We start from the raw sequence: 24833 nt of genomic DNA on the forward strand, positions 1-24833 counted from the left end.
ATTATTCCGGCTAATAGGGATATCACTATACCTGTACTGCAATATTTGTTGAATTACACTTGAACAATCCTTAAACAGGTTACAAAACAACACATACACAAAGGCTTTTAATCTATTTCAGATGACAATGCAGACACAGTAAAATCACAGCTTAAAAACATCAAACAAAAGCTTAGTTGCTATGGCTTCTTGCCCATTCTGGGACATTTCTGCTGGATAACTTTAACTCAGCATGAGTAAGGGTACAAAACTTTCGTTTATTTTTTATTTTTTTTTTAGGAAATATTCTTCTACTCTTTGACCGTTTCTGATTCCCTGGGCCAAAGTTCTCTTAAGAATAGCAAATGGACTTGAGACACTACAATGAGAAATTCTGGGGTTTGTGACACATTTAATAAGCGAGGATACAATTGAAATTGATACATAACATTCATACAAATCGCACAGAATACTTCGGCCTGGGAATGAGCCAGATTTCTCTGTATTGGGATGTAAAGAGCATTTAAAAAATATAAAAATGGAAAAATTAACTAGCCAATGAAGGATATGACATGGAATTAATAATCAAGAAAGTCAGATATGAAATCAATAAGGCTCAAGAAAACTGGCTTTATGAACTACAGTCTACAAACACAATGTCACCATGCTTTGGACAGATCAGAGAAATCTGGTTTAAATGTTCCTTGAGTTCTAGTAAGATGATAATTCTTTGATACAAAATGTGAAAATGAATAATGCATTCATACATACATCATTTGGTATATGGAATGCTATAAAAACATGTTGGCTGGGCTCGGCAAACTTCAGGGGGAAAAGTTTGTTGTCTTGTGCAGAGACTACAGGGTGGCAAAATGAGTCACTGACCTTGTCACGTTCAGCTGATGATTGAAACAATTAGTAAATGAAGGGACTAAAGCATGGTTAAGTTGGTGCATAGGTGGGTGGAGTTAATGCTCTGCACAAGAAAACTCAGATTTCTTTTTCTTCTCATCTCCCTTTCAGATACAAGATAATAATTTATTTATTTGGTCCAAGAATACTGAGAGGACCCACTGAAATTGATCCGAGACCAGCACCGTTCTATTTATGATCAACTTGTGCACAATAGCTCTAACACTAGGATGATAATAATAATAATGATAATAATACAAGAAGCCAATGACTAAACAACCCAGCCTGCTCCCACCAAGTATGGCAGTGCTGTTGAGGTTATGTTGTGTGGTGATGAATTCATATTCTGAACATATTTTCTTCTAATGTAATAATGCTTTTGTTAAATAATTGATTTTCTGGGTCCAAAGATAATTTATAGCTATTAACACAGACTGAGAAATAAACTTGTGGACTGGAAAAAGACTTCCAATTCTGAGGGGACATCACCACAGGCGAGACCTATGGATGGGTAGGTGGGCGGCGGGCTGTGGCAGCCCATATTACGCCAGGGCTGGAATGGGGTTCCGGGAACAGGAATGGGAGGATAACTGACCTGGGGGAATTTGTGGGGTGGGGCAACATGGGTGAAGAGGCTCAGGTTCAACTGGGGAAACACCTGCTTGACAAAAGTGACCAAGTGGAGATATATTCCTTTATCTCAGAAGTTATGTATGTACACTAACAAGATCAGATCAAAGCAGAATAAAAAAAACAGTAAGCAAGCATTTATTGCTTCCTTTGCAGTATAGAATACCATACTTAAATTAAGACAGACTTATAAAAAAAAAATTGTTAAGCAGGAGATATCCTGGTCACTTCATCCATGATTGACCCACAATCTACAAACATCAGCACTTGAGAAATCAACTGTCACTTCTTCCAAAAACTTGCACAGCAAGACACCAAGAGAAGACTACAGTTCAGTAACAAACTTCTAATCAGTGAATGCCTACAATAATGAAGCTGTCGTCACATGTCTAACTGATCTTGCTGTCTAGCTTTCATACAGATGAGCAAATATTGAAAAAGAACTATTTCATTCTTTGAGACATCTATCTCCTCCTTAAATATCTACACATGTACAAAAACTTCACATACATTCAACACTTTCCTCATACAGGGTAATTCAGTACTGCCTGAGATTCATTTGTGAGTATACAGGCCTGGCTTTAGCCTGCAAAATGCAGAGTTGCAGTACTGACCTGATATAAACTAAGGGTGAGAGTAGTATACAAGGGGAGACAAACCAACCACATCCTCATGCACACAATTAAGAGTACACTACATAACTCATTATATGAGAACCAATAAATGCTGCCCTCACAGAGAGTCTGTGGTGCAATACATTGAACTTTGTATTTCTTGATATGCTTCACAGTTGTAGTGAGTGAGGACGAACAAAATTCAGTAAGAACAGCACAAAATGTACTTTGAAAGTCAGTAATTCACAAATCAAAGGAAGATTTGCCTGGGGTACTTGGCACGTAACATGGGTCATAACAAAAACACGTAAATATTCAATCCAAGTCTTCTTTCCACTTTCATCCCATACTATCACACAACTGTCTTTTATGGAATGTTAGTTCTCCCACCACAGTCATCAATGAGACTGATACACTGCCTTGATCTAGGCTGGCTGTCCATCAGTTCTTAAATAGATAGGACCTGTCTCATCACCACAAATGATGGTAGAGGGAGCTTCAAGTCTACACTGAACACTGGCATTTTCAATCACCTCATTGTTAAAGTCTTGGCACTGTGAGGGTCATGCCATCAATGTGCAGAACACAAGGCAGGAGGACAAGTCTCTTCTGGAGAGGCTCTGTGGTCAGTCTGCAACACGGCCACTCTTGATTCATGGCTACCTGAAGGAGGCTATGCGGAGGATGTATTTCTTTACCACAAAGAAGGAGATTATGGAATATGCTATATATTACATATGTGACTCCATGAGTATTCTAATACTGTATTCACCTTAAGTATATTAAAACTGTAATGAATCATATTAAAACTTTAGAAATTGCAACCATAATGACTTGAAGATTGAATTTCATATATATAGCACCAGTAAAGATTTCAGACATTCACTGACATACTGATGTGATTCACGATTTGGTAATCATGTTGATATTGCTGATTTAATAATTAACTATTTAAGGCAACATGTATGATGTAAGTGAAACAATCTTGCAACATCTATCTCCACATAGACCTTCAGATTATAATAAGATAGAGGGACGGATCCCTCCCTCCTGACCAGAGTCCTCCTGTGTTAAAAAATGTCAACAGTGCTCCATGCTGGTAGAGACAAAATTTCTCTGTCAATGAGGTGAATCCCATGGCAAGGCTCCAGCTTGAGACTTAATGATCCTCCTCCTCTTCAGATTCTCCATGGCCATACATATCTGCTAGCTTGCTGAAGCGTGGACCCCAGTTGTTCAAATAGTCAAAGTCCTGTTCGTTGTCATCAGTGCCTGTGAGGAAGAAAAATACATGTACAGTAGAATCCCAGTTATCCGGCACCTACAGGGATTGAGAGGTGCTGGATAAAGAGTTAGGACCCCCCAATAAATCTTACAGTGCTCAGAAAAATGGACTTCTTTAACACTTATTCCACTCTATATAAATGATATGGCTTAGAAGAAAAAAAAAATAATGTAAAACTATAAAATAAGAAAAATTAAGAGCATATGTGAATACCATACCAACACATTAGATATGCCTTGGAGTACAATGGATTATTTTATATGAAGATTCTATAAGTTAATATATCTACACTAAATAACAGCAACCTCTCAAGATATGTATTTATAGAGAAAATAGAGACAACTAGTGATGAACTTACCAGAGGCCAGAGATGAGAGAGAGCCGGCAGTAGAACCACCTCCCTCATATGCATAATTGCGGAGGTCATCAAATGGTGGAGCGTTAGGATCATTGTCAGCCTTGCTCTTGTGCTCACTAATGAATACTCCCACATCTGGCTGACCTCCTGGGCCATCTATCAATAATAATAAAGATGATAAGACTCTTTAATAAAATGGAAAATAAATTACTTCAAAATACATATGGATAAAATCTTATTTATGCAGTTCCTGCTTCCCTACTACTAATATGCTGCCTAATCCATTTACTCTACTGTTAGCCACCAACAAATTCTCTGCTCTTACTATTACCTTTAGTTTTTCTTGAAATTCTTTTACAATTATGGTAGTGTAGCTAGAATCAAGAGTACTACAGACTCCCTTATAAGCAATTAATCACTTTTTCTTTCTGCCATAATTAATCTATTCATCTGGAGCTTAAATTCCTCTCTCCCTCCCATTCACAACCATCACAGTTTTCTGAATCTCCATCACCTCCTGTCTATCAGCTTCCCTTATCCTCTTCCTTCCAACTCCTCTTCAGACACCCACCCCTCATCCCATACACTTCTAAAGTAATCATTCATTTTACCATTATCTTGGTTTCCAATTTTTTCAAGTAAATCAATGCTAAATATGGTTAGAGCAAGTTCAGATACTGTTCCGTAACTTACATGGCATTTTGCCCATGAGAGGCCCACCATTACCAATGGCCGGGCCCACAGGAATTTGCAGAGGTGTGATGTCAAAGGCTGTCATGTCATCCTCTCCACCACCCTCGTCATCATAATTAATGATGTTTTCACGTACATCGTCATATGGATCAGCTTTGGGGAAGTGGCGCTCCTTTTGTCGGTTGTAAACCACGAACACCAATACCAGAACTTAGGTGAGAGAACAGTAGTTTTTAAATAATTTTTCCTTAGAAGTATTGAATATCAACTTTTGTAGCAGAATCAGGTTCTGGTTAAAAAAAATATATGTTCACGAGATATTTGGGGAAGAAAAAGAAAAGAATGGAATAACTTGGTGCAATAAAAAAAAAGAAGCTGTGATAGAAAAAAAAATCATGAAAATTGAAAAACAAGAGTGAGGCAAACATCACAACAAAAAGCAAGACAAGTACAGTGAAACCTTCATATAATCCATTAGATGGGAGTATCACATTAAACAGACCCTCGATATAACGGACTTCTATCTCCATAATATGGAGATACTGTAACCGTTTGATGGGTATTTCACATCTCATAAACCCTTGATATAATAGACTTTCATCTCCATTGGCTCGTTAGATGGAGGTTTCACATCTATGTACCAGACCCTAGATATAACAGATTTTCATCTCCCTATACATGTAGTCCATTAAATAGAGGTGTCACTATAGCAGAAAATAGTAAAATGAGAATGAATGTGAAATTGGAAATACAGTGAAGCATATACTTCGTAACCATACAAGCAATAAACTATGTATCGTCTGAATGTGAAAAGATAAAGAAACTAGACAGCTGCATCAAGAGAACAGATGTATTACAATGTCCAATACAACATACCATCTGAAATGAGCTAAGGTCAAAGGTTAAACAAGTATATACATGTTAGTCAGGTGAGCAATGGTAAATTGGTTCCATAACATGCCAACCTACAGTATACAGTGGTCCCTCGGTTAACGAATGGTTCGATTGACGAATTAGCTCCCATAAGGATTTTCAGTTCAATTAACAAACAAAACTTCGATTAATGAAATCCTTACGACAAATAAGTTTTCTTGTGCGCATCAGCTGATCGGCTAGTCTGCCAATACAGTAATTGGTTCTATGTTTACATTCGTTTCCAGTGAAGTAAATATCAAGAAAGTTGGTCTCTTGAATATTTCTGCATTTTTTAGTTTAAAATTATTGGTCATTCTGAAATTTAGTTAACATATTGGTAATACAGATAGTACAGGGAACAGTTTTTGTGCGCCCATCAGCTGATTGAATCACCCAACAACGCTTCTCAGTTTAACTTTGTTTACAGTGGAGTGAATATCGATTTTGTTGCCCCTTGAATATTTTTACATTTTTACATTAAAATTATTGGTCATTCTGAAATTTAGTTAACATATTGATCATATACAGTGCAGAAATTATTATGAAACACGAAGAAGGCATTAAAACCAATGCACTCTGTAAAGAATATGGCATGTCATCGTCAACTGCCTCTACAATCAGCTGTTTAATATGTAAACAAAGCTGCCGGTAATACAACATACACCTCAAAGTAAGTCAAAATACATTATACTATTGTTTTTATTTATTATTGTACAGTAGCCTATACTGTCCAGTACAGAACTGTATTTAGTTTATATTTAATGTTTTGTTAATTCCATTACTGGTATACAGTACTTTGTATGTACTTTTTCTGTGAGTTGGAACCAATTACCCAATATCCCATTGAAATAATAGATTCAGTTAATGAACGACTCTGTGGAACGAACTGTGTTCGTTAACCGTGGGACCACTGTGTGTGTGTGTCTGAATGAAAAACTTAATGAAAGAAATGTAGCATGTGATATCTTTCCCACTTCCTTCAACCTAGTGATATCTTTCCCACTTCCTTCAACCAAGTGAAATCTTTCCCACTTCCTTCAACCAAGTGAAATCTTTCCCACTTCCTTCAACCTAGTGATATCTTTCCCACTTCCTTCAACCATGTGATATCTTTCTCACTTCCTTCAACCTAGTGATATTTTTCCCACTTCCTTCAACCTAGTGATATCTTTCCCACTTCCTTCAACCTAGTGATATCTTTCCCACTTCCTTCAACCATGTGATATCTTTCCCACTTCCTTCAACCATGTAATATCTTTTTCACTTCTTTCAACCTAGTAATATTTTTCTCACTTCCTTGTGATATCTTTCCGACTTCCCTCAACCCTGAAACAATGCTGCAATAAAAAAATACAGTTTACATAATAGTTCCAGCTCTTAAAAAGCTGTAACTCTTACTGTGCCAGTACTGACCACTGGAGTATTCACAGACATCAGCAAATGGTAGACACCTGAGTCCATAATTGACATGATCACACAGTCTTATTGTATAGATTCAAGGCAAGACAATCATAATACTTAATTTCCATCTTCTCTTATACAGTATTTACTCACTACTGAAATGGCCCAGCTTGAAACATGTAATGAACATTAAATCCCCGAGGGTGATGATTTAATCCCGATGATGATTTAATCCCTTTGATGATGATTTAATCCCTTTAATGATGATTTAATCCCTTTGATGTTTTAACTCTTTGGGGATGATGTTTTAACCCTTTGAAGATGATGGTTTGACTCTCCAGGACTCAAAGGGTTAAGGGCAATTATTAAAATAAAAACACTGTGGAAGAATATTAAATAATAAGAATGTGGATGTACTGATATTATCTATACATGACAATTAGATAAAAACATAACTCACTATATAACTCTTGAATCAAGTTAATATGACTACTGTAATACAGAGTGATATCATCCTGCCTCCCAAGGAAGGGGAGAAATACGAAGGACAACAATTATTCATAAAAAAAAATAATAATAAAAAAATAAATAAATGAAATAAAGTTACAAAAAAATAAAAGGAAGAGAACTTACTTAGCAATACGAGAATACAGATGACAATAGCAACAACAAAATCAGTGGAAGGTTTGAGTATTGTTTCTTCCAATATAATGTTGCAGTCAGTTCCATGGAAGCCGTCAATACAGTTGCACACATAGCCACCCATTTCAGGCTCCAAGTCCTGACACACACCTCCATTATAACATGGTTGCCAGAGCTCGCACTCGTTGATGTTGACACAGTTGTCAAGGTTTGGAACTGAGCCTTCTGGGCAGCTGAGGAATGAATGATTGAAGAGTACTGTTTACCTGTTGAATCTTATTCTTCTTAGTTGGAGGGACTGCTGTCTACAGTCAAGTTTTAAAAGTAAATTACCTTTGGGAAAGGAAGGACAAAAACACATGCAATAGTTACTTACCACGGGTTATTAAATAGAGATACTGGCATATAATTCTAACATTACAGCTCATGCAACTACAGAACTACAAACAAAAACTTACCAGGAAAGAGTTCCTGACATCTGTTTACGATTTTCTGCTAATACTGGTGTATGTAGAAAGGCATGCAAGTGATAGGGTACGTAGAAAGGCATGCAAGTTTTCAACTATTCATTTCATTATAATGGCGCTTAGGAGCGGGGCAAGACAATAGCTAAACAGACGTAATGCCCGATCTCTCGTCAGATCATGTTCCTTCAGAAGTCTTACCCAAAATAATAAGAAGACAAACAAGAATAGCGGCCAGAGCTCCCAAGCTAAGCCGCACAGTCCTGCCCTCCTGCAAGAGTTCACAGTTCTTGCCATAGAAGCCTCGCAGGCAATCACAAATGTATGATGGTTCCTGGTTATGACAAGTGCCACCATTCTGACAAGGGTCATTCAGACACTCATCCTGGTCTACACATACTTCTTGATTACTTGAGAGTATAGTACCATCCTCACATCTAAAATTTGTATTTTAGTGCCATGTTAGATCATGCACAACACACACAATTCATGAAGAGAAAAGTTTGAGGATTTATTTTGTACAATTTTATGTGTAAGAAATTTAAAGTAAGATAGATATACAGTATCCAATTTTACCAGTTTCCAGAGGATGGGGGGCAGCAAAAATAAGAGAGAGAGGTCTATTAGTGTATATAACACAAATTATTTTAAATGAAACATTAACAATTGCATGCCTTGTCAATAACCACTGTTGAGTTCCAAGCCCAAATGGGAATCAAAACCGAGTTACACAGTTAAGTAAGAGACATGTAAGAGGGTAAAGCACTAAAGAAAATATCAGTCACTACTAAGCCAACTTTCCATTAAGCATTTCCCAACATTATAACAGTACTAATTATTATTACCTAAAGTTTGTTTATCATAAAATATATTCAGAAAATCTATACTGTATATACAGTACAGGCTGCAGAGACAAACACCTTAAATGTGAATATTCAATACCTATTATTGTCACCTACAAATACTGTACAGTACAGGTATGTAACATAAATATGGTACTGTTGAAAAAGTAAATGAAGTTGAATATTTTCATTTAGATCTTTTGTAAATAAAAACATTCGAGTAGAATGAATTTAATGCAGAATATTTTAAACATTTCATTATACAGTACTGTACCTTGTACTGTACAATGTAATAGAAAATGTTTGTGATGAAGTTTATTACAGTAATCTCATAGTTTGTTTTTGAATCATGTTTTGTTTGGGCTAAGTAAAACTGACACTGTACTATATTACCTTTTTACCAGTTTTAATGACAATAATACAGAAACTTATTCAGAAGTGAGAAATCATTCTCTTCCAGAAAATTACACTACAGTGGTCCCTCGGTTAACGAGCGCCTCGGTTAACGAGATTTCGGTTAACGATTTACCTTCCATAAGATTCTTAACTTTGGTTAACGAGCAATCCCTCGATTAACGAGTTTTTTACGAGCCGACTTCAACATGTTTTCGCTTGCATTTGGCGGTCCACCAGCTGTAGTATTAGTCCGCCAATACAGTAATCGGTTTTAGGGCTTAAATTCCTTACTATTTTAGTAAATATCAAGAAGTTTATACTATTCAATAATTTTAAAAGTTTAATATTAACTTTTTTAGTCATTTTAACAATTATTGAACATAATTGAAGGTAAAGAAACTAGTTTCTGGCGTGCCATCCAGCCTGTTAACACACCAGACAGGCGTTAGTCTCTCTCTGTTTTCAGTGGAGGTAACATCTTGCTTGAGACTCTCTTCAACTAAATGCTTTTTTTCTGTGTTTCCAAGCAAATTATTGGTCATTTTGAAATTTATTTTACATATTGACAATATATAATGCAGTGCAGTGTTGATTTAAAGAAAATAATCTTGAATTACACCAAGAGAACTAAAATTTTATGGGTGAAATGGTGCCATGGGGTGACTTCTCTTCCACCCCAATGCCTTCTCTTCTTCCTTCTCCTCCACCCCCATTCTAATTCCCATCATCATCATCATCATCACCTTTTTTGTTGAATTTAGGCAATTTTCGGTGAGCTGGAACCAATTACCCAAAAACCCATTGAAACAATGGTTTCGGTTAATGAGTTTTCGGTTAACGAGCAACCTGCTGGAACGAATTGTGCTCGTTAACCGAGGGACCACTGTATAGGTCAAAGACCCTTTATCCAAAAAATTTGAGATCCACTGCATTTTGGCTTTGAAATAAATTTATTTTCGGATGCCTAGGCTTATTTACATTACAATAACCTAAGCCTCAGCTAGCCTATACAGGCCTGGATCCAGACCTCAAATCTGACCGATGAGATGTGTTTACTACTACAACCGTCTCTCGCACTTAATTTTTTTTTTAACAGTAAACATGACTTAGTTTGGGTATTTTTAAACACTGTAGCTAAAATCTTAGCTGTGATTAGTATGAATATAGAAGTTTGTGGGTTACAGGTTAAGACAAATAGAAACAGTGCAGCCAAGTCAGTTGACTGGCCCAACCAGCTGCACTACATACTTGACCTACATTTATCAATGCTAATGCAACTTAATGCAACTGTTATGTGCTTCACTACAGATTTTGTTCAGGATGTGGGTTTAATATATGTGAGGTTTGGATTGGGTCCATAGGCTGATACAGCATAATGCTGAAAATTCATGATTTTCTCACACTCCCAGTTTCCTCACAAGTGGATTTTACATATTGAACCTGTATTTACAGGTACTGTACAGTTCTTCGCAATTCTAAATTATTGAAGTAAAGTTTATTACATTATCTTTATCCTTTCATCAAATATACCCAGAGTTACATGCCTTCACACAGTTCGGTCTGTTCAAAAAACTTTCAGTTTTATATCATTTTGGTTTTCAGAGCTTTTGCATAAATGATCTTTGACATCATCACTGTTTTACCAAATACCTGTACTATATAAGAAAGACGGGAATGTAAGGCAAAAACTGTGTAAGCCACATAGCATATCGTTGGCCGCGGGCTCGACAGATGGCGTTAGTGTGCAAGGCGCAGGTCGTCTGTACAATGTCTGTTTGTTTACACGAAGACCAGGACATTTAACCATGAGTGGGTGTCACCATCACCCGTGTGCCATATGCACACGTACAAAAACAGATCACCCTGAGCTTGTGTTTTACGTTTTCACGCTGCTATATATCATTGATCATAAAAAATTTACTGTGTGATATTGTATGTGGGATGTGGGGTGTGTGTGTGTGTGTGCACATTAAGAACGTCTAGGTAATATCAGCTCACTCCGCTGGTTACCATGGAAACACTACCCTCAAGCGCCCCAGGCTTTTAGTTAGACACATTGCCAACAGATGGCACTGATCGGAGCTCCGTGGCTCACGTTATTTTTATCAATAAAGGTAGACGCTTTCCCGTCTTTTTTATATAGTCTTTGCTGTTTTACGTAGTAAATATTATAATTATTATTCCACATCTGCGTGGGTTAGAAATGTTTACCTGTTGGCAGAAACCTAAGTTGTATGATCTCTTGTATCTTCTTTACAGTTTGCCATCAAGCAAATTTGATACATTCCTAAAAATGCAAATGAATCTTACCCCCTTTAAATTTTTCTTTATGATTTTGCAGTATTACTTACCCACACTCATGTTTCATCCATAGATCTTTACAGGTGAATGGTGCCAGACATGTGACGTTGACACACTGGTTCTGAGAGATGCAGTTCTTGACCAGGTTGCGGAACATTGTGGCTTGTCCCCACTGGGTACCATTCAGACCAGGAGGCAGAGGCAAGTGCTTTCCTTCTAGACGAATGTCATCCAAGCATCCTACAGGATAACATAAATGTATGACAATCCTCTATCTACATATTGTAAGGCGACATATAACAGGTGTGATGTATACAGACAACCTATTATCCAGATTAAAAATAAAATCATGAACTCAATTCATTTAAACTACATTCCACCAATGCATTTACATCTAGCTTTATCACACCATAATAAATATATCACCTACTGTCTATAAGTCCAAATATCCTCAATGACTCCGCAGAACTTTCTAATTGGTATTTTATTTAACCTAAATTATCAAATATGTCTTTTTATCTTTCCTCTAGAAATAATCAAAATTTCAAATCTCTACCTATACAGTATAGTAATTACATTTAAAAATACATATGAGGTTGACTTACCTAGTTTGTAATCATTGTATACTTCAAATGTCCTTATTCCTGTGTACTCTGCCTTGCCACCAGCATACACCCCCTCTTGCTTGTCAACATCCATCAACATATGTCCGGAGAAAGCCATTGTTTCATTATAGCGACGACCTTCACCACCATCTAGCATTAGTGTTGATGTGGATCCATGGCGCTCTACCATCACTGAATGCCAAATGCCGTCATTAACAGTAACGGCTGACAGCCACAGATCATGCTCTTGAGTTCGAAGACTGTTCAGGTTATAACGGAAACGTAACCGACAATTATTAATCTCCAAGATTCCGTATTCTCGATTGTGCTGATCAGAGATTCTGAATAGTTCGCCATACTCTTGCCAAGTGCGGAATCTGAGCTGAATTTCTGTACTGAATGCATTGGGCTTGAAGGACAAGGCATATTTGACATATGACTGTGTCTCAAAGTATGATGAGTTGGTAGGTTCATCACAAGTAGGGCCTGTCCAGCCTGGCTTACATTTGCATACAGGTTGTGAGAGTGAGCCTGAACAGATACCATTTGGTCCACAAGTAGGAACTATGGAATTACTTCTACATGCCTCCTCAAGTTGAGGACAACCCACCTGAGTGTTACGATACTGACCAGGACGGGCCAGATCATAAAGCTCACTGTTCACCATAAGATTCCTTATGCAACCACTAAAGAATCGACCATGAGGAACATGTAACCACTTATACAAACTAGGATCAGGCTGTTCATGAGCAAGGCCTCCAACCTGCAGAGGTGCATTTACATTTAGGTATTCATTGAATGGAGGTATAGTGCCTTTAGCTTGACATCCAGAAGAATCAAAAATAGGATCACTTCCATCCTCTGGTTCTTGTACTTCTGCAGCAACACAATGGTCAACATCTATTCTTACATTCTGTAAAGACAAAACATTACATTAGCATGAAAATATGCAATTCAACTGTACAAACTTATTTTTAAAATATGCTACAATAAAATTAATATTTAAAAATACAATAAGCTTACCTCTGTGTCCCAAAAGATGTCAACTTTATGCCACATGCCATCATTAAGATTAGCTTTGGTATTGACTCTTAATTGCAGCGTCCCAGATCCAAAGTCAATAAGAAGTCTTGGTCGTCCATTCTCTAACTCTAATGCTATGAAGTCAGAAACTATAATCTCGTCTGTTTCGGGTGGGGTGATGGGGCCATTGTAAAAGAGGAGGCCATCAGGGCGTCTTGTCAAAAATTCTAAGCTGATATGTGAACTGTCACACATTGCTAAAGGAGGGAACCAAGCAAATCCATTTCCTCTGAAAGTTCGTGTCGCCATTTGACACCTCGGCCCATCATATCCATCTGGACATCTACAGTGCACCCCAGATTTTCCTTCTATACATCGACCACCATTATAACAAGGGTTTGGACGGCATGATTCCTCGACGGAAAAGTTTCTCGCTCCACATGTACACTCTGGAATCACTTCAGTCCTTACACCTACTAAGGAAGTTTTGTTTGCATTCACCATATAAGGCAAATTGGAAATAACTAAATGGTTGGTACATGACCCTTCACAAGCTACATTTTCATACAAACATTCATCAATGCCAACCATGGTGATGTTGATACCTATTTCTGCTTCAATCTCTGCCCGATGTTGCAGAACAAGACCATCTAGCTTAATAGGGTGGTAGTAAGGAGATCCGTGAGCAGAGAAACGAATATCCGTAATAGATGGTCTTTCATGTCTTAATTGTATACTGAATACATCAACATTTTCCACATTTGTTCCTACTAATCTTGCTATCTTTTCTCTAAACATATCTGCTTTACTGCGTACAACTCGTTGAGTTTTGTAATCCCATATTCGGATAAAGTCCTCATCTGTCATATTTGAAATGCGAATGGATCCTGAATTAATAACAGCTATCTCAGGAATTTCTTTTACAGTTACAGTTACATTAGCTTCTACATCTGTTTGGGTGTGCTTGCGATCATACACATGGAACTGTAGGAAGTAGGAGCCTTCACCAGTGCCATGTTTCATGGTGATCATCCCATCGTCCTCATTCAATTTAAAGTTAGGATGTGCTTCAGTAGCCCAATTAAACTTTTTGTCTGGCAAATCCCAGTCGTCAAGATCATAAACATATACGCGACCAATTGGTGTCTCTGGGGCCTGCCCTTTGTAGTTATAAACAAAGATATCCTTTGCTCCTGGCTGCATTTTGTTGTCATTTTCATCTCCAATAATAATGGTTAATGTAGAAGTGCCAGTCATCTGAGGAGTGCCAGCATCTTTGATCACAATAGGTACATGATATTCCTTCTGTACTTCACGATCAAAGGTTCTCAGAGAAGAGATGACTGCCATTCCATCCCCATTAGCTCCTTTAGGGATGTGTTCTACTTTAAAGGATGCTCGAATTTCATCAGATGCCGTAGAATCCATTCGGAAGTGAAAAGGTGGTCCATTACCCTTTGATCTGTCATCGTCATCAGTCGCCAATACCTCTACTATCTTTCTGGGCGACTGATTCTCTGGGAGAACTGGACGATAATCTTTCAGGAATCTCGGCGAGTTGTCATTGATGTCTTGAACAATCACAGTCAGAGTAGCTGTGGCAGTCTTTGCAGGCAAACCATCATCTATTGCTAAAATCTTTACTGAATGACGTGGGTTTTCCTCTCTGTCCAAGCTTCTTTGAATCTTGACAGTACCAGAACTATCAATAGCAAATTGTCTCCTCCTATCTGATGCCCTGTCTATTGCATACAACACTTTACTCTGTCCACCTTGATCAGGATCTGTTGCTTTAAAAGTCTCTAAACTTTTACCAATTTCTGCATTTTCAAATACAGGCACTTCAATATTAGGTTTAAGAAACTGTGGCTTATTGTCATTGATGTCTCTCAGTTCTACTTTTACCCATGAGTAAGCAACATGGTACTTCTCAGCATCATTGTCTTCTCCTTTATCATTCACTTGGATTTTAAACCTGAAACCAGTACGTTGCATTGGATCTTCATAATCCAGTGGCTGCACAATTTTCAGGGAACCGGTGCCATCATTGTTTCTAACCATTGTAAATTTATCTGCACCAAATCCAGAGGATTCAATAACTTTGTAATGGAATTTATTGGTTTCATCCTCATCATGAACTGTGACTGTCAGGATGGCTTGCTCAGGAAGAAGTGCACCTTCTGTTTCATCCACCTCTGTTTGCCACTCTTCTTTTGTGAATCTCGGCGGCATATCATTGATGTCTCTCACACGAATACTTGCAGTTCCAGTCCCTGCGGAATGATATTGTAATCAATTAAAGTATTTTAACAAATAAAAATTTCCACATTAGTTGTTTTGCCATACAAGTTAAGTGTAATAATAAAAAGTCAGTGAAGGATGTAAGAGGTTTGACTGCTGGAATATATTTGTGCATGTAAACAAGTTCCTTTTTAGTTGAATAAATGCATTGGAGAATTCTTCTAATTTCCTGTAACATTCTAACTTTTAACACCAGGGAATCATGTGGTAATGATAAAAAGGCATCATAAAACCTTAAAAGAAACAGTCCACAGGATCTGTATAAAGACTTAAGTACAGTACTGTTATACTCCACCTTTGTTTTGCTCTGACTCTGTATTAGTGTCATATGCAACCTATTACAGTAATTTACAGTAATTTGCTTACACAACTTCAGACAACTGACACAAAGCTTTATTAAAATTTCAACTGTATATTGCAACTGTACTAATACAATTCAAAATGTATTTCATATAATATTAAATAAATAAAGAACAGAATATGATTAACAAGCAATTTCTGTTTATGAATGGAGAGTGTTATAGAGCTAAGACACCTTCAGAGTGTTACAGAGATAAGGCACCATCAGAGTGTTATAGAGCTAAGACACCTTCAGAGTGTTATAGAGCTAAGACACCTTCAGAGTGTTATAGAGCTAAGACACCTTCAGAGTGTTACAGAGATAAGGCACCATCAGAGTGTTATAGAGCTAAGACACCTTCAGAGTGTTATAGAGCTAAGACACCTTCAGAGTGTTATAGAGCTAAGACACCTTCAGAGTGTTACAGAGATAAGGCACCATCAGAGTGTTATAGAGCTAAGACACCTTCAGAGTGTTATAGAGCTAAGACACCTTCAGAGTGTTACAGAGATAAGGCACCATCAGTGTGTTATAGAGCTAAGACACCTTCAGAGTGTTATAGAGCTAAGACACCTTCAGTGTGTTACAGAAATAAGGCACCATCAGAGTGTTATAGAGCTATGACACCTTCAGAGTTTTATAGAGCTAAGACACCTTCAGAGTTTTATAGAGCTAAGACACCTTCAGAGTTTTATAGAGCTAAGACACCTTCAGCAAACTGTGGAGACTAAGAAAGTTAAGAACATCTTATAACAAGAGGTAAGAACTGCAGTGCTTCTCTTCACTGATAACATGCCAACAAAACTGCTTCACCTTTTAATCCACCACCATCAACAGCAACAACTTGTATGGAATAATCTGGAGTCTTCTCTCTGTCCAAGCAACAAACTGCAGTCTTGATCACTCCTGTATCTGGTTCTATCTCAAAGATTGGTGTGGCTGTGTTCTCATCAATTACATTCTTCTCAATGGAGTATGTGAGTTTGGCATTGGTACCCTCATTTGCATCATCATAATCTTCTGCTGTCATGGTCATAACAACCATCCCTTGAGTTCCATTTTCTGTCACATTTCCAAAATAAACCATCTGAAGATAAAGAAGAAAACATATATTACCAAATGACCAACTCATTGAAAGATAGAGTGTATTTAGTACATAAGAATTTAAGCAAATTTTTTTCTTTAGGATAAGTAAGTTATTAGTGTAGTATTAACAAATGCCACAGTATACCTGAGGGAAAATAGGAGCATTGTCATTTATATCCTTGAGATTGACTTGAACATCAGCATAGCCCACCAAGCCAGTACCACCTTCATCCTGGGCAAACACAGTGAACCTCCACGTTGGTCGTCCCTTGGGGTGGTCTCGATCAAGAGGCTGCAAGACACACATAACACTATTATCAATGAACCATAAACCATAAAGTTTCAAGCAAAAGAAAAAACAAAGTGCAAAATACATCATGTCATCATTTATCTTAAAAAAATAATAATGTAATTTAGAGAGAAAAAAAAATCATCATATAACATGATTAGGCATGTGATGAACATCCTATACATGCAGTAAAATACAAAAATAACTATTGTAAACCTTAGTGGATTGAACAAGTTCCAGTTTATCCTCAACAGTGATTATGCTCATTTATTTACTTCCACCAGGAAATCTATTACAGTATTTCATCTCCAACAAAATGTATTGGTTCCTCATTACAGCTAAAACTGCTAAGCTTGATGGCCTTTTAAATCATCAAGTTTCACGAGCTTAAATATTTCTTTTGTCACCTACAATTACTGTAGTATATACCCACAAACCACCAGAAACAAGGTAACTAAATACTGCACAATATATAAATACATTAGATTATTCTCAAACTGTTCTTCTGGAAGGAAACTACAGTATTGATATCCCACATCAGGTAACAAAATAAGCTTAATTTTTATGAAATGTTCAGAGTGCAAGGGGAATTGTTCATTAATTCTCTAACTTAATAATACTGTAATGAGAGAATGACTCAGGCTGAAGAGGCCATATAATGAGTGAACACATGATATGGTCAACATAACATGAATGAATGAAGAGGTAGGTAAATAGGTAAATAATGATAAAAGTTAAAATAAACAGATGTAGAGAACAAAGCAAATAGATATTAACCCTGTAGTGAAAATTGTCACAGTTTGGCTGAGGTTTTGGAGGCTTTCACACAAACAAGTAGAGCCAAGTTACCAACCTTCCTGACAAAAATTTCTCCTGACGTCCGATTGACCTCAAACTGAGACTGATCTGGGTTGTCCATATAAATACCCTGGCCAGTCAAGAAGTACACGATATCTTGAATGCGATCACGATCACCATCAGTGGCTGTAACCTGCGTCGACATAAAGTGATTATTAGGAACGTTTACGAGCCACAAAATTTAGTATAACGCAAGACTTCACACAATTTACGGTTAAATTAATAATCTCTCCATATTGCAATGATTATCTTAAATATTAATTGCTTCTAAAATCTAATCTAATCAAACTGAGGCATCAAAAATTCCACATTTAAATAAAATATTGTAAGAGAAATAATTTTGTTAAAGTGCTGGTTATACTGAACATGCGGATGGAAGCAACATCTAACATAAATTAAGCTGTAGTCATGCATTTATGGGGTCAATGGCAACACTTAATGAGAGTATGACAGCATTCTCATGATCATTATTATTATCATTAGAAATACAGGAGGAACCGTGACTTTTAACAACTAAGAGGACTAATATAAACTGTCATAACCTGGTAAATGAGCCATGAAATGTTTCACTTCAAGACAGGAGGAGTTAAGTTAAACTGATACATTACAGTATCTCTGTAACTTCTAGTGAACACTTCTCCATGTTTTCTCTACTCTCTCATGATTCCTTTTCAATTTGAAATATTTCCTGAAGACAATAATAGTTTATGTACAAGTAGTGACATACATCCAACTCACTGTTCAATGTTGACACCATCTTTCCTACACACCAAGTGATATATCTAATAAAAAGCCATGACATTATACCTTGGTTTTGTAAATAAATTTCTGACATTTAAAATTTGAAGTACAGGTACTGTACTGTACTGTATATTTTTTGGTTGTAAAGAGAACAGACAAGCTATACTACATTCATATCAACTGAGGCACCACTAAAGTGACACAAGTACAGTATGCTATAAAGAAGTCTCTCCTTACCCTAGTACTGTACCGACCGCCTTCCTCTCAAAATTAAAATATTTAAATAAAAGTAAAGTCATATATTATTATTGGGCTACTGACATCTGCACGGTTATGACAAAGATAACCAGTGTCATCTGTGCTACCAAACAGTGTCTTGGTAATATTGATCAAATTGGTGACACATGGAAGCTGTTGCTTTAGCTGAATCAGTTGATGCCTCTAAGTTTAAACCATCATATATATAGATTATCCTTAAAGTCAGTGCAACCTTACCAGTCACTTCATGCAAATGTGAGTTTTTGTTCAGCTTACTGAAGAATTTCAAAAGTTAACTTGACCTTTACAATGAAACGAGACAGAATAAATGTTGACTGTTTATAAACAAAAACAGAAATAAAGTGATCACTAGCTTTGGTCAAGGTCATCCAAGGCAGATGGAATTAACAGGTATTATGGATGATAAAACAGTCAGGTAGTGTATGAGTCCTGTATATTAGCTGTGTACACAAATCCTGAATCAAGATTATTGCAGTGCTTTTATTTTGTGTTAAATTTGATAGCTAATCTTGATCTATTATGTTCAATTTTGTGGTTACATTCATTTATTACAATAAATTTTGGTTACTTTGATATATTTTGTTAACTTTTGTGGTTTGGAGCACTGTAAGGAGTATGCAATACTATACAGTACAAGAGCATTAATAAACTTTTCTTTGAAAATAAAGAGGTCTTATATACATTCCTTAATTATTATTGGTAAAAGACCAGCCCGCTGTTTTCTGTATTATTCAAGTATATTATCCTATCCTTTGAAACAAAGTTTTTAAAGTGTTTTTAATTATTAGTTTATGGATAGCATATACTGTACACACTTGATGGACCAGCTGCCCCCCTCCCCCAACACTACCCTGTTTAGGTCCAGCCCTACATTATTCAGTCTTATCCTGTCAATATTATTAATATATAATTATTCTTTTTTCTCTTTTCACCTAAAACAGAAAAAAGAAAAAAGGAAAACAAGAAAAAAAAAGGAAAAGAAAAAAGTCTACCTGACGTAGCAGTATAGGCAAACCCTCACTGCGCTCCTCTTCAATAGTTGCTTCATAATTTGGTCGGTCGAACTCTGGAGGGCGATCATTGACATCAGCGATGTGGATGATTACCCTGGTGGCTGCCTCGTTGACACTATCCGTGGCTACTAGAGCCAGTTCGTACTGAACCACCAAACAAGCATCCGGGGAACAAAAACAAAAACAGTAAACATGATCCTTCATTAGCATGCTTACTGGAGTAAAAAAAACAAAAAAAAAACAAAAGCTCAGTGTAAAATCAAACTGCTATCACATCTCCTGCACATGCACCTCACTGGAATAAAAGGGGGCAAAATAATGTGAAAGTGCATTATGGGATAAAAAAAAAAGTTTGGAAGGACTGTGACATGCACATCATGGGGGGAAAACAACATTACAGTATATATAACTGTTGTGTCTAAAAAGCCTAAACTGTAATTTGTGTTACAGTCACGAGCAACACATTTACACCTTGACGAGGAATAAACTAAAACACTTGGCAATAGTTTTGGTCTCAAGGTCTACAACAATCTGCTCATGACTTGTTAACATAAAACACAGAAAACTATCACAAGCAAGAGGGTTACATAAGTAAGTGGTGCATTAACAGAGCAAGCCATAGAAAGAGATCTTAAAGGACAGAGACCGTAAGAATATTTTTAGGCAGGCTGCGGTCATCTTCCTCGGTGATCTGCGTCTCATACAGTGGCCGATCAAACATGGGTGGATTGTCATTCACATCTTTAACATGAATGACAACTGTGGTGTGGTTCTCGTTACGGTTGTCAGAGGCCACCAGTTTGAGCTCATACTGGACAAATGGAGTTCACGTTAAGTAAACAAATATCATTGTAATCAGGCATTATTCATTCACATTAACATGATTCTGAAAACAGAAAGGATGAAGAAACTGCACAAGTGAGGCTATGGAGAACTATAAGAATCATTCACAATTTCAAGAACATCTAGACTACATTTAAGAGATGTAATGAAGTCCATTATGATACTATCCAAATTTTTCTAACAAACAACCTTTATGGTGAAGTTTGATGATGTCAAATGGCACTTACTCCACTCTTCCCTGTTCTTAACAAAGATGGGGATGACCTTATACCATAAAACTTTTGGCCAGGTTTATGCATTACATCAAGGTGTGGTGCACCTTAAATGACCTGTGTGTGTCAGAGGTGATAAGAAGACTGTATGTAAACATGGAAACTTACTCTAACAGGAACACATATTATTTATTTATATGTATGTATGTATGTATGTATGTATGTATGTATGTATGTATGTAATTCACATCTTCAGGGGTGAGTCTGTACTCACCCCTGAAGATGTGAATTACACGAAAGCGCTTGGGAACTTCGTGTTTTCTTCTTTCCTTGTGGTTATCAGCATATACCTAGATCATGCGCACCTACAGTGATTTACTATATATATATATATATATATATATATATATATATATATATATATATATATATATATATATATATATATATATATATATATATATATATATATATATATATATATATATATATATATATATATATATATATACAATATTTGTTAATCAGGAGTAAATACGTAGTCAGAACTAGCAAGACTGTTAGTGTACTACGTATACTGTATTTAATACTTTATACTGTATATATTTTCAAGGAAAAAACTAAAGCATATTGAACTGATGATAACAGATGGAGATGAAAACCAAACTCAGATTAATAGAAAAAAGTGAGAATAAAAAAGGAAGAAAGTAACAATAAATATGTGGTTATTGGAGTAATTACTGAACACTTAAACTAATCCAGAAAAGTACGGAAGGGAGGTCATATAACAAACACAAAACATCACTGGAATAAACTAAAAGGCAGTACACTGTACATGTTAAGACTGGTACAAGTTGAGGCACTAGATGACTGTTGTGTGTGTTGTTAAGGGAGCAATAGCAGGAAATACAACTTATAATAACTAGGTAAAGGACTTTACTGATACTGTTCGGTAAGGGGGTAATCATGTCCTTTTGCCCCATCATAAATAAATTCCGGAACTGGGGTCATGTCCTGAAATTAAGAGTCTGCTATACAGTACATCAAAACATTGCAGATGTTAAGTGAACTCTGGTAATATTTTACACCCTAACTTTAAAAGAAATAATTGATTAAAAACTTATCTTTTTCCATGTTTCAGTTATGTTAATTACACACATTTACTACACTTATGAATAATAAACATTGATAAGGGTTAAGCCTCCGAAAATGTACAGTCACAAACCATTACCACCTTTACATACTTACATGAGGCACCAAAGAGCTTCATCCCTAGTGATATCAAAGGCAGAGCGGTCACCCCTACAATAACCCCAGCCCTACAGTATTCTTAAAATTCATAAAAAAACCCATCTAATATGAAGAAATTCTGATCTATTACAGAAAATAACAATAATAACTTTCTCCCTACACTTCATATCTACCAATAACTTCCACACCTTAACTACCGAGAGATTTTGACCATAAATTACCAGTAATATTTAATTTACAGTACACCAGATCCTCCTCTTGCCATAATGACCTCTGTTCTCTCTCTCACAAAAAATTCAATATATTTTTCTACATGCATACTTTATGTACAATGAACGACAAAAGTTGTGTAGTGAAATTTGGTGAAAGCATATGCCGAAGGGTTAAACTTTTGGTGCGCTCTGTCTTGTGGTTGGGAGCTCTCATAATGTTTCACGAGTTATATTTAATCTTCGGACAAACCCGCGACACGACTTTTGTCTTTGATTGTACACACATACACACATAGATACATACTGTATGTAAAGTCTCGTTCAAGATTCTTCGAACACTGTTGGAGACAGCTGGCAACTCAAGGCTGTTTGTTTACTATAGTACGTAGTAAAAATTATGAATGAATGTAAAGTGATCGGTGATTGGTTACTTAGTTCCCTGTTGCTTAATCAATGGTTGGACTTTGTTGTTTCATATTATATTATACTATGTACTATAGTAAACAAAAAGGCCTTGACTTGCCAGCTTACCCTCACATACCCCAATACCTGTTGCTGCAGATTCTAAACAAGATGCTTTCAAAGTCGAATACATCTTTATGAGCATTATTATTTTGTAGTAATAAAGACCCTAATCATAGCCCAACCTTTATTTAACTCTTATGACATACTGTACAATGAATTCTGTGTCAATTGAAGTCACGTTTATTTGTAGATTTGGTAAGCTTAAAACACTTGTTGTAAACCTTGAAATTTACCATACCTGTTATGATGAATTTGCACTACTAATAAAAAAAAAATGTTGAAGATGATTTAGTACTACATTATATACCACACATTAGTACTGTATTGTGTTTGTATTACTTCAAGGAAAACACTGTATCAGAAAGACCTCCTCCATAATTCAGCTTCAACTGTTATTGCTGAAGATTAGCATTTATGAAAGAGTTATACCGTATCCACCAAATTAGGAAATATCGACAAAAGATGCAATAATCATGGGGTAAATATATCCACTGACAAACGTTACTAAATCTTCAATACAGTACAGTAGTCTATTATGGTTATCATCAACACCTCAACTTCTACCACAGTCAAACGAGAATGACGACTCACCCGCTTCCTTGTTTCATAGTCCAGAGGTCCAGCGACATAGATGGCGCCAGTCATGTTCTTCACGGCAAATGCTCCACCAATATTACCATTTGTGATTTCATATCTGATGCGAGAAGCTGCAAGTAAAACACCGGTAAGATTAATGCTTATGTGCACAAACACTATGGTACATGTTGGAAACTCTAAAAGATATACAGCAAGGGTAGTCATTGTTTATCACAAGGGTTTCATTTTTGAGAAACTTGCAATGTGTGAGACTGAGATACGTATGTGAAACCAATTTTCCCATACACAATTTATTAAGGGGGGGATGTGTTCCTGGCTGGGAATTTGGGGAATATTTTTCGGACAGAGACTTACACTGTACAGGTACCGTACTGGAAATCAATAATAAATATGAAATACCCTGAGGAGTCGATTACAGTACATAAACATAAATGTGAAGCACAGTACAATTTATATCGATAAACAAACAATAAAATATACAATTGTACAATTGGGAGGTGTGTGCCTGTATTGGCTCACTGCCCACGGAGGGAGAGTACAACTAGCTTTTTAATGACATTCTTTCAAAAGAATACTGTACTAGAGAAATGATATAATACAGTACAGAATACTGTACTGTACTGTGCTATACTAAATACAAAACAATACTGTAATTGTGTGTGTCTATAAGCACAGTAACAGTACAGCGTATATAAAATTACTTTTTGTAAATGTACTCGTTATATTAAATGAAACGAGCAGTCTTCTCATTTTAAGGCATTCAGAATATTAAGAGCCTTCTACTTTTCAAGCTGATGCATCAAGTTTTCCAGTTACACAAATAACTATTTATAGTTTGTGGTGTTTGTGTAAATTACTGCTGAGGAAATACTGTACATATAGTACTTTTAGTTTCCACCTAATATACGAATGACAGTTTCCCATACTCATAAATAGTAGACTCTGCCTCCCGTGTCTCTACCCTGACCAAGACCTCCCGTGTCTCTACCATGACCAACACCTCCTGTGTCTCTACCATGACCAACACCTCCTGTGTGTCTACCATGACCAAGACCTCCGGTGTCTCTACCATGACCAAGACCTCCCGTGTCTCTACCCTGACCAAGACCTCCCGTGTCTCTACCCTGACCAAGACCTCCTGTGTCTCTACCCTGACCAAGACCTCCGGTGTCTCTACCATGACCAAGACCTCCCGTGTCTCTACCATGACCAAGACCTCCTGTGTC

General features: G+C 36.6%; 1 protein-coding gene across 4 annotated transcripts in view; it reads right to left on the reverse strand.

The window, feature by feature from the left end:
- Nucleotides 1–94: 94 nt before the first annotated feature.
- The window catches only part of LOC121854813 (neural-cadherin-like), a 60102-nt gene continuing 35363 nt past the window's right edge, over nt 95–24833 (reverse strand). Inside the window, exons 3-14 of one of the 4 annotated variants that reach the window (XM_042349613.1) lie at nt 23602–23717; nt 20614–20778; nt 17930–18067; nt 16933–17079; nt 16515–16788; nt 13061–15333; nt 12038–12950; nt 11483–11672; nt 8095–8330; nt 4472–4681; nt 3779–3934; nt 95–3407 (exon numbers count right to left, since the gene is read on the reverse strand). In XM_042349613.1, coding sequence (XP_042205547.1) covers nt 3295–3407; nt 3779–3934; nt 4472–4681; nt 8095–8330; nt 11483–11672; nt 12038–12950; nt 13061–15333; nt 16515–16788; nt 16933–17079; nt 17930–18067; nt 20614–20778; nt 23602–23717 — 4931 coding nt within the window. In that variant the 3' untranslated portion in view covers nt 95–3294. Of the gene's footprint in view, nt 3408–3778; nt 3935–4471; nt 4682–7420; nt 7663–8094; nt 8331–11482; nt 11673–12037; nt 12951–13060; nt 15334–16514; nt 16789–16932; nt 17080–17929; nt 18068–19946; nt 20112–20613; nt 20779–23601; nt 23718–24833 lie in introns of all 4 variants that reach the window. The other 3 variants (XM_042349612.1, XM_042349610.1, XM_042349611.1) reach the window with 3 other exon arrangements.

This window comes from Homarus americanus, unplaced genomic scaffold (assembly GCF_018991925.1).
Source record: "Homarus americanus isolate GMGI-L3 unplaced genomic scaffold, GMGI_Hamer_2.0 scaffold53233, whole genome shotgun sequence".
Taxonomy (NCBI): domain Eukaryota; kingdom Metazoa; phylum Arthropoda; class Malacostraca; order Decapoda; family Nephropidae; genus Homarus; species Homarus americanus.